At 37.0% G+C, this 15,437-nt stretch overlaps 1 protein-coding gene across 1 annotated transcript in view; it reads left to right on the top strand.

The window, feature by feature from the left end:
* Positions 1 to 225: 225 nt before the first annotated feature.
* The window catches only part of naaladl2 (N-acetylated alpha-linked acidic dipeptidase like 2), a gene marked incomplete at its 3' end in the record, with an annotated part of 289,380 nt that continues 274,168 nt past the window's right edge, over positions 226 to 15,437 (top strand). The window contains exon 1 of the mRNA XM_084394580.1: positions 226 to 326. Within this exon, the coding sequence (XP_084250706.1) occupies positions 284 to 326 (43 nt within the window). The 5' untranslated portion in view covers positions 226 to 283. The remainder of the gene's footprint in view (positions 327 to 15,437) is intronic.

Here is a 15,437-nt window from a genome sequence, read left to right on the forward strand (position 1 = left end):
TGCAACTAAGTACATTTTCAGGCCAGTGTGTCCAGTTTCAGCAGGTGTATGCGGCACAGCGGGGCGGAGGAGGCGCCAAACAGGTTGGATGAGTACAGGTGAGCCAGGAAGCAGCTTATGCTAATTTGTCAACATGAGAAGAAATCCTCCTTAGAGCCGCACTTGTGAGAGGGAGACAAAGCTACATGGGAAGCTATTAGATAACCAATTCTCCTGTCAGCCGCCTCACAGGGGGAGAGCGAGCGAGCAAGCGAGCGAGTGAGGGATAGAGAGTGTACCTGCGATGGTGGACACACAGGGATTCCATTCAAACCCAGCCCTGCAAGGTAAATGTTTATATTGCCAAGCCTCTTATTCTCCATAATGAGCACAATGTTGGTTTTCTCACTGCCCTGTTTTGAATTGGTGCTTCGGCAGGTGCAACAGGCTCCCTAAGTTGTCTGTTAGACTCATTCAGAGAACCGTTTCCGGTGGTTTTGGCGAAGTAGCCTCCTGGGTTTCCTTATGTGTTGTTCATGATGAGATAGTACATGAATCAAAAGAGCAGTTGTATTTCAGTGTCTTTTTTGCTGCAGAAGCATTATAGGTGGATGGTGTTTGAGTTAGCTGAGTTTGCACATAGTTTAACTTACAACATGATGTGATTCAGCTTATCATGTTGGGTTTAATGTGAAAAGCTAATATCTTTTTATTTGCTTAATGTCTCCATAAGTCTTCTGTCAACACAAACCCCATGTTGGATTTTGGTTTTAGTTAAAAGAGAGAGGAAAGATAAAACATGACTAATAAAGTTTCAATAGTTTCTATCTATTCACACATAATTTATTTAGTGTAAATCTGATGCAGAAATTTGTTAGTTATGAATTTTGACTCTCTTTCTGTACTGTATATTTTTATATTTCAAGGCCTATTAGCATGGGGTGCGTTTTGGTATGTGAGTTTGTGTAATACCACAGTATTATGTATGTGTGTACTTCAATATTTATCACACCTTTGTGTGTATTCCAGTGTGTGTCCTAGTGTGATCACTCCAACATGTATAGGCATGCAGATGTCTGTGCAGAGAGTGTTAGCATTCCCGTCTCAGTGGCAGTTGCTTGGCTGGCAGTGAAATTAGTAATATATACAGTTCAAGTATAGACTGGGGTTGGTAATTATTATTATTATTATTATTATTGGGTTTTTATTATTATTATCTTTTAAATGAAATGAATACTTTTATTTAGCAAGAATATGCATTGAATCTTTTAAGTGACAGTAAATAAATGTATAATGTTACAAATGCTTTTTTATCTATTCAGCAAAGTATCCTGAACAAATTAATGTATCACAGTTTTCTCAAAAATATAAAGCAGCACAACTGTTTTCAACATTAATAATAACAAGAAATGTTTCTTGAGCAGCAAATCAGCATATTAGATTTCTGAAGGAACACGTGACACTGAAGATATAAAGTAATTATTTAAAAATGCAATTCATTTGTGTAATGGCAAAGCTGAATTTTCAACAGCCATTAAAGTAGAGTTCATTTTTATATTGTAATAATTTTCCTACAGTATTCTGTTTTAATGTATTTTTAATCGAATAAATTCAGCTTTGGAGAGCAGCAGGTGTGCACATAACTTTTTTGGTCTGGTTCTCAATGGAGCACCTGGAGATGCTGCTTGGTACTCACACTTTGCGCGGCACACTAATCCTACAAGCTGTTGTCATCACTTTCCTCCTGATTGCTCTCCTCACTACCTTCTTTACTCTCGAACATGGTAGATGAGGATGTTTTTTTTTTGGGGTTTTTTTACATTAATGACATAGACAACAGCAGGAATATTAGGCTGCTGTCACTTTAAGACCAGCTGTGCGCGCAGATAACTGCGCGAGTCCCGATTTTCACCTCTTCTTCCGCATTTAAAATCATTTGAATGTGTAAATTGGCAAGACAAAACACGTCCAAATGATAAACTTTCACTCTGTGATGGTTACACTTAGCAGTTAATCCGCGAATCACATGCGTGCTGAACCGTGGGGCCTTGTCCGTACAGATCACGGATCAGCTGCGATCTGTTGCACCCCTCCAGTAAGTAAATGTGTCCCTGTCCCCAAAAATGTTGGTACTCAAAAGCACTTCCCTCCACGTTTTCTGGTGCGCATCGTTTATTTTTACCACGCATTTGAACCAGTTATGTGCACCCCTGAGCATAAGAGACTTCTTTCAAAAGCATAACAAATTCTTACCTATCCCAAGCTTTTGAATGGTAGTGATTGTTGCTTGAATTTTTTATTTCCTGAGATTATCTAGCTAATTTTTATTGACCACCAATGGAGAAAGATGCTTTTTGGCAACATAATGGTAGTTACAGTATCTAATAGCAGAGGGTATTTGCTAATGCTAAACAGCCAAACTCTGAATCCATTCTATGGTACAGTATGCCATTCCAACCAGTTATCTCATTAATTCAGGCCTTTTAATCTCAGAGGTGGACAATAGCGTAAATGTGTGTGTGTGTGTGTGTGTGTGTGTGTGTGTGTGTGTGTGTGTGTGTGTGTGTGCGGTCTTGGCTTTGCTTTTTATAGGTCATGTCACCTTGTCCACACTTGTTATTTTGATGAAACACACTCCTCTTCATGTCTAGCCCTAAAGGTCAATGGTCAAAAGGTGTACACCTGATCGGTTTTAGCAATCATATTCATTTCCTGTGTAACTGTATCCCAAAGAAGAGACATAAGGGATGACTCTTCAGATATGAATCATCTGCTTATCTATATTTAGTACCCTGTTTTGTTTGTTGTGTCGAAGATAAGGAATAGACACACAGCTGGTGGTGGGGAAGCATTGACCCATCCTTGCCCATGCCTTCTACATGCTGACACACTGCTAAAAAGACCACACCATCCCCACCATACATATCACCCCTCTTTTGTTCACCCCTTCCTTTTGAAACTTGATCTTTTGAATTTCAAAGGCAGAGAGGAAACCAATGCTCCATCCTGGTATCTATACTCTTGTGGGACGTCCTTTGTTATCTGTCCTCAGAATGGTTGTTCATTGGCCATTGATAAGCACACCTCAGGACACCTTTGGTTTACAAAGGGGTACATAAATATACCTTATTTCTTCTGCATGTGTTTCAACTCAGTCAGCACATGGAACAAAAAGATTGGACGTCTACGTGGGCTACAGTAGGTGCAACATGGTGACCTTCTTAGTTCCTCAAAAAAGATAGGTAGATATAGACTTTCTTGTTTTACGCACAGAGAGATTGAGAGTCAATCTTTGAATGGAGGTATTTTCCATTTTCCTTTTTTAATTAAATTAAAATAAATTACATTTAATTACATTTAGATTGGGATTAGAGGTGTAAGAAATTAGTCCTACACACAAGAGCGTTTTAAGGGCAAAAAACTGACAAATGTCTTGAGATACATTATCTGAACAATGTTTTCAGGTGTGGTAACCGCAGTATAAGCAGAATAATTGAATTATACCCTTTGCATCGTGGCCTCTGGCATTACCACCTTGGGTGTGCATTATTTTTTTTAATAATTCAACGGATCAACTATTCCTTACTTAATATAACTTGCAAAACACTTAAAAGCAGACATTTATGTTTAGTGCACTTAAGTCATTTATACAATACATATTGTACACAAAACTGTTCTCAGCTTTATTTTGGGATCTGATGCGTGTTCAGCCCAGTATTTGTTCTGTCTGGTTCCGCTCAGTGTGTCCATCTCTGTTAGAGATCATTTTTAGAGTTGTGCATTATCACCACAATAGGCCACCAAAACAATGTGACTCAATTCACACCGTGTCACCTCACATTTCCCGTTCCACTCTCCTCCGGAGAATCAAACAGGGAGAAACATCCTGTTCAGACCGGTTGTACTTGGGATAGGCCTGGCAGGACAAATGAGATGGTGTCTACTATTTCAACGGAGCAGCTGTAAATGGTTGTTTGTTACGTTACAGTTAAGCTCTTAGCATGAATCTTCTGCGTGACACTTCACAACTGTCGTCTTGAGTGCCTGATTTATTCATGATATTGCTTCAACCGTCGGAAAGAAAAATAATGTACCTCCCCTCAACTTTTTTTGCAGATGAAAAACTCTCCATGGGTTCGTAACGGATTTGTCAGGTCTGTAATGGATTTTGAAGGAAGAAAAAGTTACCATGAGACGTGGAGGCAAAAAGCAAACAATCTTTCAGCCGTGCGAGTGTGAGGAACATCTTCCTCATCCATAAAAGAAAAGTTAAACTGCTTTTAGCTGTATTCTTCCTTTTTTTTTTCTTTTTTTTTACCCTGTGCACAATACAACAATTTATATAGATATGAATGCAAAGAGTGCTTCAATAGGCGTAATCCGCTCAGACCTAGTCTGTGTTCATAGAACCTACCTGTGTTATCGTCTGAAGCACGAAGGTCATTTTCCTCTTATGGATGTCAGCGAGGAGCACAAAGATATTTTAATGAATAGTCATTTAAATGTCTGAGCTCACCCATTCATTGGAAGCCAATGAACGATTTGGCTCTGCTCAATTTGTCAGCTAAATAAATGTAACTGAGAGCATTCCACTAAAAAAAAAAATCTCTAAATGTTTTGACTGTACAGAATGTACACTCTGCTTTTCATCTCTGGCTGTTGAATTGGGTAATTTCCCCTTGGCAGATTAAGTTAATTTATCATTACTACTTTATTTGACTTTCTCACTCAGTGTGACCCGGTTCATCCTCAAGCATCAAACAGGTGATGGTTCAAGTGTGCAAGTGACCCTCCAATGGTTCAGGATGTGCAATAGCTACCCTTTCTAAGAATCTTTTATTTCTACGGTTTTGGTTTAATTTTACAAAAGCGGTTGAAATATGATCACAAAACAAACACTACTTGATCAGACAAAAAACAATAAATTATAATTTATTCAATAAATTATATTTTAAAAATTATTTTATTTTTAAATGAAGAGTAATATATTTAACACCAGAAAATCAATGTATTTTTATTTTATTTTATTTTATTTTATTTTATTTTATTTTATTTTATTTTATTTTATTTTATTTTATTTTATTTTATTTTAAGTAAATGTTGACTTTTGTGAAGGATGGATCTCAATGCAGCAGTATACTTTTATTCAACAAACCAAACAAAACAAAGACAGAACTCCAAAGCAGAGAAAAATGTAACAGCTTTGCTACACACCAATATACACTGACAATATTTGACAAAAGAACTGAGGAAACAGAGGGAATAATCCATACTGCGGTGGGAAGGAGGGCCAGTATTAACAGGTGGAAGAGTCCATAGAAGGGCCAGGGGAGGAAGTGACCATTAAGGAGCCAATGGAGGGGGCCACAGCTGACATATACCCCGACAACGCTAGAGGTCTGAAGGTCCACTAGAGGTCTGAAAGTCTGGACTAGAAGACCAAGGTGGAGTCAAAGGGATGAAGGACATGGGCGGCGTTGCAAGCACGGAGGACCAAGGTGGAACCAGAGAGTTGGGAGACCAAGGTGGAACTGGGGACTCGGAAGACCAAAGCAGAGCTGGTGGGAGTGAGGATGAAGGAGGAGGCAGTGACAAATAGGAGCCTGCTGGAGGTAAAGCTAGATGCCTGTAAGTCCGTGGAAACCAAGGTGATGGCTGACCAAGGCGGAGCCAGAGCTGAGGAAACAGGAACTAACATTAGGAAAACAAGGAGATACAAACTAAAAGTCCATGGAACTGAAACTGAAACAGAGCTTAAACATTACACACAAAAACAGCATAAAGTGAATTTCTTTTTGTTTGATAAATTGAATTATACCATTAGACGGAGCCACTGTTTGCCACATGACTGAAAATTCAAGTAACATTTTTGTCACTGTACTTTGACAATTACTCACTTGAAATATTTTATTTGCTAGTAGACATTTTTGCTTATGGGCACTCTTTTAAACCAACCAACTGAGCCATAAATGCCATGTGACAGGAAAATTATGTCGTGAAAATGCTGGTTGGCTGGTGGCCACAATAACTGCACCACAAGAAAACTCACTGTCCAAATCTGTCAGAATTTGTATCATTTAAGTGCCCATCAATAAAGCAATATGCTTTTGGCAGCATGATAGTGTAGTTATGACATTTAGCAGCAGGGGCTATACTTCACAAACACCCATTTAATGTGCGCACAAAAAACTTGGCAGTCCATTGTTGTTACACACATATATTTGTGGATGTGCTTCTGCCTGGATGGTACAATTCTGGAGATGGCAATTAAGCTTTGACTTTCTATGACTTTCCATTTATGAATGTGTCAGGAGAGACTGCATTACCGGCTATGACATGCTTGATTGCTAATAGAGCTTGGGGTTTTGGGGTTGTCAGAAAGCAGATTTGCCATTTTGGCTTATAGGAACCGACCCTGAAAGAGATTCAACTCCTAACAAAACAGAAGGAGCCTTCATTAAGTATGTCATGATGAGGAGATTTTATGATTGATGCTGTATGGATAGTACAAGCACACCATGTATCTCTATTATGATACCATCTTCTCAGGAAATCTCAGTATACAGAGACTTCCTAATTGAAGCAGCCGATGGCCATTAGTCAGACTCAGAGATGAAGCTGTAGGACGATGTTACAAAATATTTCAGAACCTGCTGATATCAGAGAAAAAGGAACAGTAAGATTTTAAGTGCTTTTCCTCACACAGAGCTCTTATTTAGTTTCCGGATACTTGGAATCTAGAACATTTGTATTGCATATGTACTTGTACATATTGCAGTGTATGGACTACAGTAGTACAGATCCAAATTATAATATGTATGAATTGATGACGTGCAGTAGTACATTTCACTGTGTTTGACATACAGTATCAAACTAGATTCACCGTTGCTCTGATATGTTTATAATTCGTTTTAATTAGGTCTGCACAATCTTAATTGATATTAAACCAAAGTCGTAATTTGGCTTAGTTCGATTAATTATTATTTTTTTATTAAATAAATAAATGCACAGCGTGTTAGTGAAGAGTGTCTCTGTGATCACTTGTAAATGCTGCTGTCTCTGAAAGCACTGCGAGTTTGAGTCACTTATGACATGCATTTGAAAAAGTAACATGTGTGAATCCTCTTCCAAAACTTATGCGAAGCATTCATAAACCTGTTGTCCAACAAAAGACAACATTTAATAACGTTTACTCCAAACTCACTACATAACGTCAGTCGACTGTTTGAAATTTCTTGCTGAAGAGGAGAAGCTAAAGCTGATGAGAAGCTGATAATCATTGAATGAGGCAGACAATATATCATTTTTATAGTATTCTATACAGTGATCAAGGCTCGATGTCGATTAGCATTGGATTATAAATATACTTTATGATGAAAATACCCGAGAAGACTTGAAGAACCCAAATACACCATACACAGTATTGAGGCGTGTGTTTGTTTAATCAGTCAAAGTATTTCTATCTTCTTTTTATTCAGCTATAGCTTTATTAGGGATTCTTGGAACGTTGTTGTATTACTTCTGTGAGGCATATTTGGAGTTTCTGCGCAAGGGTGCTCTCCGACGTCCAGTATGATTGAAACAAACGCTCAGTAATGCTTACTCCATCCTATTTTAGGTAAAAACATAACAGTACGAAACTAATATTTAAAAATTGTAACATTAAGATTTAATTTAAAATAAAAAAATGTTGTCAAAAATGTATGAATTGGCCATTTAACAATATGTTATAAATGTACGTTCATATAGGTCAGGTGCAGTGCTTTTTACTGAATTCATGAGCACAAATGAATATGTGGCATAATTTAGCATTAACGTTTGTCCTTAAACAAGGGCTAAATATAAAAAAAAAAAATGTTTAACATCAAATGATTAACAAGAGAAAGAATAATGACCGGTTTTATTTATTTGTTTGCAGTGTAGAAAGTTCCTGCATTTGTGCAGGAAATATCAGTCACACACTATTGCTGATGGTTACACACCTAATGCTCTTGTATCAGGTGACCTTTTCTCTTGCTGCTCTATTGTGAGGTGAAAGCCTTAACCAGATAGTCTTATTTATCCCACCTTTGTAGTGGATGAGCTTTTGTTTGGTGAACTCCACAGCCTCCCTCCCAGGAACCCTCTTTCAGCCTATAATTATCATCCTAGGCATTTTTTTCTGAGCTATTGGGCTGACTAATATTTGAGTTCAGCAGCTGAGACCCTATCCTCAGATCACATACAATTAAAAGTAACCATTTTCTTTGTAATTAAAGTAATTCATTAATCTATCTATCTAGCTCTAAATTACAGGAACATCTTTCTGTCTGTCTGTCTGTGTGTGTGTCTGTTATTCGAGCCCGATCTCACGGGAAAACGTACAAATTCTACGAGGTGGCTTATTCATACGAATTCATACGACCTGACTCGTACGAATTAGTACGTTTTTTGCAAAATCATACATATTTTACGAATTGGCCAATTCGTATGAATTCATACGAATGACCTACCCCTGACCCCGCCCCTAAACCTACCCATCACGTGGGTTTAGACAAATCGTACAAATTCGTACGAGTGAGGTCGTACGAATTAGTACGAATTAGCCAACTTTTTATCATTCGTACGAATTCGTACGAATTGGTCGTGAGATAGCGTTGGTTATTCGCATATCTCTTGAACCGTTAGTCCGATGGATTTCAAACTTGACAGGTGTCTTGCTACGGGCACAAGTAAGTGCAGTGCCAAGTTTGACGTTGTTTGGATTAGAAATGCAAAATATATATCGGTAAAAGAGAACACATTGGGTTTTGCCGCACTAGCCGCTGGCCACTCCCCCTCTCACACTGAGAGACAGAGGGTCGATGAAAGCAGCGGAGCTTAAGTAGCGTTTTCTCTGAGAACAGTGTGTAGCCTGCTACCTGAATCGTCTTGCTTATTCATTTGTGGATGTTAACTGAATCTGTAAGTCAGCTACACTGTTTACTTTTGAATATTATATTTTATGCTGGTGCGCTTAACGTTATTGCTACTGTGTAATAGTAGCCTATACCGTTCACCAACTAAACATATCCTATTCAATGTGTTCACAGTCTCTTTCACGGCCATCATTTGTAGTAGCCTATTCACAAACTGTTTGCTCAAGCGTAACGTTTTCTCGGAGTTCATTGTGTAGCCTGCTCCCTGAATCGTGTAGTTCAATTTTCCATATTTATTGTATGTCATTATGTCAGTATCAGTATTTGCTTTCTACCATGTGCAAATAAAAATGTCACTGAACTTTTGCTGTGTAATTGTAACAATGAGCACTCAAATACGCCAAACCAACAATTACTAAAAACACACACAAAAACTGATTTTGCACGGGCACTGCACTAGGATTTGTCAGTGAAGAACAGTGTCTGATCTGCCTTCTTTCAGTTGTTTGCTTGTAAATGGTGAAAAAGCAGTTCAATAAAAATGTACTCTGAGGATCAATGGAGAGGCATTAGCAGAGAAATACGCTGCTGGATGTGCCACAGTTTTATATTTATTGTATTACAGCACTGGATGTCTAAAGCCTTGTTTATATTTTCACCTGGCTCCGCACCATGAGCCTTCGCTGACTGTGCGCGCTCCTCTCCAAATGGTTGAGGCGTTTATACTTGACCTACTCGCCATCGTATCATTGCATTCGGTTCAGTCCGAAGTGTTATGTTCATTAAAAACAATTTCATACATTTCATAAATACATACGTAAACATGTAAACATTATGAATGGCAAGTGATATTTCTGATATATATATATACAGTGCTATGCATAAGTGAATACACCCATGCTAAAGTTGACTAAAAAGAGGAATAAAAAATCATATTTTGGAAATTGAACTTAATGCCTTAATTTTAAAAATTAGGAAAAATCCAACCTTTAAGGACACCAATTTTCTTTGTGAATGAATAATGTATCGTAAATAAATAAATGTTCTTCCTTAAAATACATGGTGCATAAGTGAGTACACCCCTATGTTAAATTCCCATAGAGGCAGGCAGATTTTTATTTTTAAGTATTTATTTTTATTTTATTTTTTTTGGATACTATGCATCCTGATAAAGTTCCCTTGGCCTTTGGAATTAAAATAGCCCCACATCATCACATAGCATTCACCATACCTAGAGATTGGCATGGTTTTATTTCAGTTAGCCTAATAGCTAGTTTGATTTGCATTGAGAGATGATCTTATGGAAAGTACCCCATGCCAATCTCTAGGTATGGTGAAGGCTATGTGATGATGTGGGGCTATTTTAATTCCAAAGGCCAAGGGAACTTTATCAGGATGCATAGTATCCTAAAAAATTGTTTAAAAAAATACTTAAAAATAAAAATCTGCCTGCCTCTATGGGAATTTAACATAGGGGTGTACACACTTATGCACCATGTATTTTAAGGAAGAACATTTATCTATTTACGATACATTATTTATTCACAAAGAAAATTGGTGTCCTTAAAGGTTGGATTTTTCCTAATTTTTTAAATTAAGGCATTAAGTTCAATTTCCAAAATATGATTTTTTATTCCTCTTTTTAGTCAACTTTAGCATGGGTGTATTCACTTATGCATAGCACTGTATATATCTCCAGCAAATATCTGGCTTTATTAGATATATCTTACCAAAAAAAAAAAAAAAAAAAAGCATGTGATTGACTGCCCTAATATATATGTGCCCTAATACACACAGCAGCTATATGATTTTTAATTTCATCCCATTTTAATGAAATTTATTTAATTTCAAATGCCTAATAGAGCCAGATATTTGCTGGACGTCCTCACAATATTCCATAAAGCAGAGAGCAAACACAACCAGCCTATATTAATGGTGGTAGAAAAGACGTTAAATGTTCACTAATTCCGTTGGGGCTTTAGCCTACCTTTGCTTTTATCAGATCTTTTTTCAAAGTCTGACATTATCAGAAGTGATTATCCCCAGCCGTCTAGAATGAATAGTCCAAATGATTTGATTTAACCTGTTGTGGAAGGCGCTTTTAAATAATATGCATAAATAATGTCATGACTTTTTTTTTATTTTGTGAGCTGCTTTAGTAAGAAAGCATCTTCTAAGAGCATACATTACGAGTACGAGTATGAGTTTTATTAAGCAATTATATTTATATTAAAAATATCTATGAAAATCGAGTCCTTTTGTGGTCTTCGAAGATGAAATGTGTCTTTTATTTCAAAGGAATGAGGAAGGCTCTGGCCTTGGCACAAATAATTGAAGGTGACCATTATAGCCACAGTCTTTTCTCATATCAGCCTGTTTAATGGAAATATGGGTCATCTCACTCAATTTTCCAGCCTCTCTGTTCTCACCCTCCTCTCGGAAATGCGTTTTCACACTCCAATCTTGAAGGACATTGGGAGAAATATATGTCACGTATAACTCAACAGGCAGAATTTGAACTGAATTTAGTAGTGAGTGCAACAACCTAGTGAGCAGCGTCCATAGACATGATTTTAAGGCATCGTATGTGCTCAACTTTGTTGTATTGTAATATTTCTTTTGAAAACAGAATGAAACTTCAATCAAGCAATGAGTATGCGATCTCCAATTAGTGTCTCACAACAACAGTTGCTTCAGAAACAAAAAAATATCTGCGGGGGGTTATTTTTGTATCAAGAAACTGTTATATGTTTTATTAAAGTGTTTAATTAGTTTTTATTTTTATATTTTCATTTTCATTTTAGTTTGTGTTTTTTGTCATTTTTATTAGGTTGTGTTTTCAAAGAAATGTCTAAAGTTGTTATAATTGTTTGTCTCATTTTTAGTTTACTTTAATACATCATGAGAAATGTTGCTTTGGCAACTAGCGGAAATACAATAGTTTTATGGATTTTTAATATGATTTTTTTTTTTTCAGTTAACCTTTATTCCAAGTAAAACATATTTATGGTTTCAGTTTGTTATAATAATTAACACTATTATAATAACCCTGTCTTCCAAATGTACTATATGTCTGTGGCACAAATTATCTTCAACTTTTTTAAATTTATTATTTCACTTATGTATAAGAGAGGCATTTGACAGTTGTCTTGATTTTCTTAGCTTTAATATCTAACCAAATGTTCTATTCTTCCACAAGCTCTTTTCTTGCTCAATAATGGATCGCTTAACTTGACATGGATGTCATGTAGATATTGAAGACAACCAGCCCATCTAAATTGTTCAGCTCCTGCTTGCATGTTTTATTTAAAGTAACTTATTGAACTCAACGGTTTTCTGTCTTGTGATGATTTGTGAGCTGTCAGCTGTTATTGTCTTTGTGTGCCTTGTACGTTTCAAGTAAAAGCCAGTTTATTGTATTGTTTGGCACCAAGAATAGACATCAGCCCATAATTAAAGATGACATTGATTTTCAGCACCATTTTCACATGCCAGTTTTGGAATTTGTAGATTGTCCCTAGATCTGCAGCCTCAGTTTGTCAATGCTCCCTAGTCTTAGAGCTTCAGAGCAATGGTGTGTTGAATGTGTGCATTGAACTGACAGACCAAAAAGTCTAATTCATTTATGAGAATTTAAATGACGCCACCAGCACTCAAATTCAGCAGAGCTGTTCATTCATGGCGCCAATTTGTAGGCCACCACGGTTCACTGGGGGCTTTAGATTTAGAAAAGTTGGTTTAGACTACAACTACCACAAGGATGTTTTTTTTTTTTTTTTACTTCACACTTCAATTTACTTCACTTCACAATGCACTCAAAGTTTCTAAACAGGTTTTTTTCGCAGAGATGCCATAGAAGAACCATTATGGGTTCCCCAAAGACCCTTTCAGTGAACAGTTTTTATAAGAACCTTAGTTCTTAGTGTGTGAGGAACACTTTAATAATCTAAAGAACCCTTTTTTTTTTTCTTTTCTTTTTTTGTGCAATGGAAAGGTTCCATGGATGTTAAAAGTTCTTCATGGGACCATAAGCTGCTTTTCCACCATTGGGCCAACCGTTGGCATGTAATACAAATGCGTCAGTTGTTGCCTTGGTATCTCAATAGTCTGCAGATGGTATGAGATGTAAATAACAACCACATTATGGAGGATGATCAGGTGCTTTTTTATTATTATTAAGTTGTGTTTACTTTGCTCCAATAGCACGGCCAGCAACAGAGTAACTGGTAGCCAGTCAACAGACTGGCGACGTCACACTCTAAATACTAATTCAGGAGACCTTTTGCCACAACTTAAATAAATGCATGGTTAATAATTCTAATTTATTGATTTAATTAAACTTTTTAAATTACAAGTTCAGTTGACGTGATAATGTTGATCATGACATTAACTTAATATTGTGTGTAACTTAAACGCAAATATCTGCGTTAATTGATTTTTGTTAAAAATGAAGTTAAATTGACAATTAAATTATCTTTATGTCTTTGAAAATTGGGCAGTGGATTTCTAGTTCCCAGCATGCTCTACATAGGACTGGGTAAGGGGAATAAATGTTGAAATAAAGTGTTATTTTATTTGTTTTTTAGTGAAGGGAAAGATCTGTTAGTGTTTAAAGCTACAATATGCAAAAAAAATTGCCGCTAGAGGGCGCTACATTCCAAACAACAACAACGGCGTAGCTTGATGACGATGTGAAGGAGCGTGGAATGATGGGAACTGTCGTTTTAAACTCCACTCGTACCTCAATAAAGTACGAGTCCCAGTCACGCCGACCCCTGTCTTCTTCCTTCCTGACTCTTGAACCTCATCACACTTTTATTTCATTAAAATGAATTAACCGCAAGAAAAGTAAGGTTTAATACTAAATTGGTTATGTTACTGTATGTCGAATTCATTGTTGTGATAACGCGGCACAGTTTTACGTGTTCTAAACAATTGTTGTAAAAGTACATTCGAACATACCCACATCATTTGCCAAAATACTGATTAATCTTTATGTATAACACATGCTATATTTATTTACATGGCCATAAACACCAGACGTGATAAACAATGTCAATAAACTAAACACAAATCTAAAGCAATATATACTTCCCTTACATAAACATAACTATTACCGAATGCTACATTTGGAAAATATAAAATTAAGCATGCTTTGTCGACAGAACCAGCTGCAATCGATAAAGAATAATTGTGTTCCATAACGACTGCACGACACAAGCTAACGTTTGTTGCTTGATAGATGCTACAACTACAACTTCCGCATTTGTCCAGGACTCCACCAGACTCCACGCAGTACGAGCGGAAACCGAGGGTAACGCGGATATGACGCAATTGACTGGCGACTCCCAGCTCCCCCCTGCTCTAACGCCCCGTTTCCTTGGTTAAAATCGCAATTTTCTCACAATTTAAAAATAGTTGGAAACATTTGGGATATTGTAAGTAATCAACTTAACAAAATATATAACACTGGCCTTGAGATTATGGGATATTTTAATGCAAAATTCTTGCATATTGTACCTTTAATGCTGTTATGTTTGACAATAAGAAGAGTTTCTATTATGTTGACGTTTTTGTGCTGAAGACTATAGACGACATGAAGGTAAACAAACAATGACTAATAACTGTAATATATTGTTCATTAAAGGGTTAGTTCACCCAAAAATTTAAATTATCCCAAAATGTACATACCCTCAAGCCATCCTAGGTGTATATGACTTTCTTCTTTCAGCCAAACACAATCAGAATTATATTAAAAATATCCTGGCTTTTTCAAGCTTTATAATGGGAGTGAATAGTAACTTAGATTTTGAAGCCCAAAAATGCGCATTCATCCATCATAAAAGTAATCCATATGGCTCCGGGGGGTTAGTAAAGGCCTTCTGAAGTAAAGCGATGCATTTTTGTAAGAATCATATCCATATTTATAATGGCCGTATGTGATGCGTTCTACCTGCACGGTTCAGTTAAATATCTGAAATACACTGTTGCTGAATGTCACGATTGATCGGAATGGAGTTTTCCAGAAAGCCGTGTAAGAAAGATGCGGGGATGAAAATGTCAGGTCCTACAGTTATCACAGGTGACCTCTGACTCTAATCTGCTGGCTGTCAGATATCTTTATTCTTCATTTAGGTCTTGAGCAAAAGCAGCTTTGAAACTTCAGCCCCATGCAAACTTTCCGTTTGAGCAGGGGGACCGAGATGACTGACAGTCTCTGTGTGGGGAAATGTGTCTCCTCGCATATTTTGAGCAGGATCCCTTAAAATTCAGGAAAAGGACAGGGCTTATCTTTCCCTAACACCTGTGCGTGGCCTACTTTACTATTCAGGGTTTCACACCTAAATATGTGACAATGCTATTTGTTGTGCTTTAAGAGCTTGCTAAAGAGGTCAGATAGAAACAGCTTTTGGCATTGTGTCGGGCTTTTTATTTTTTACATTTTATTTTATTTGTAACCATTTTCCTCTCCTGAAAGAAGACTGCTTATCTTAACCCACTGGCTTTTTACGCACATTATGCATCACCTCCTCTTCTGGCACGCTGCTTTTTAAATGCTGT

This window comes from Rutilus rutilus (assembly GCF_951802725.1).
Source record: "Rutilus rutilus genome assembly, chromosome: 22".
Taxonomy (NCBI): Eukaryota; Metazoa; Chordata; class Actinopteri; order Cypriniformes; family Leuciscidae; genus Rutilus; species Rutilus rutilus.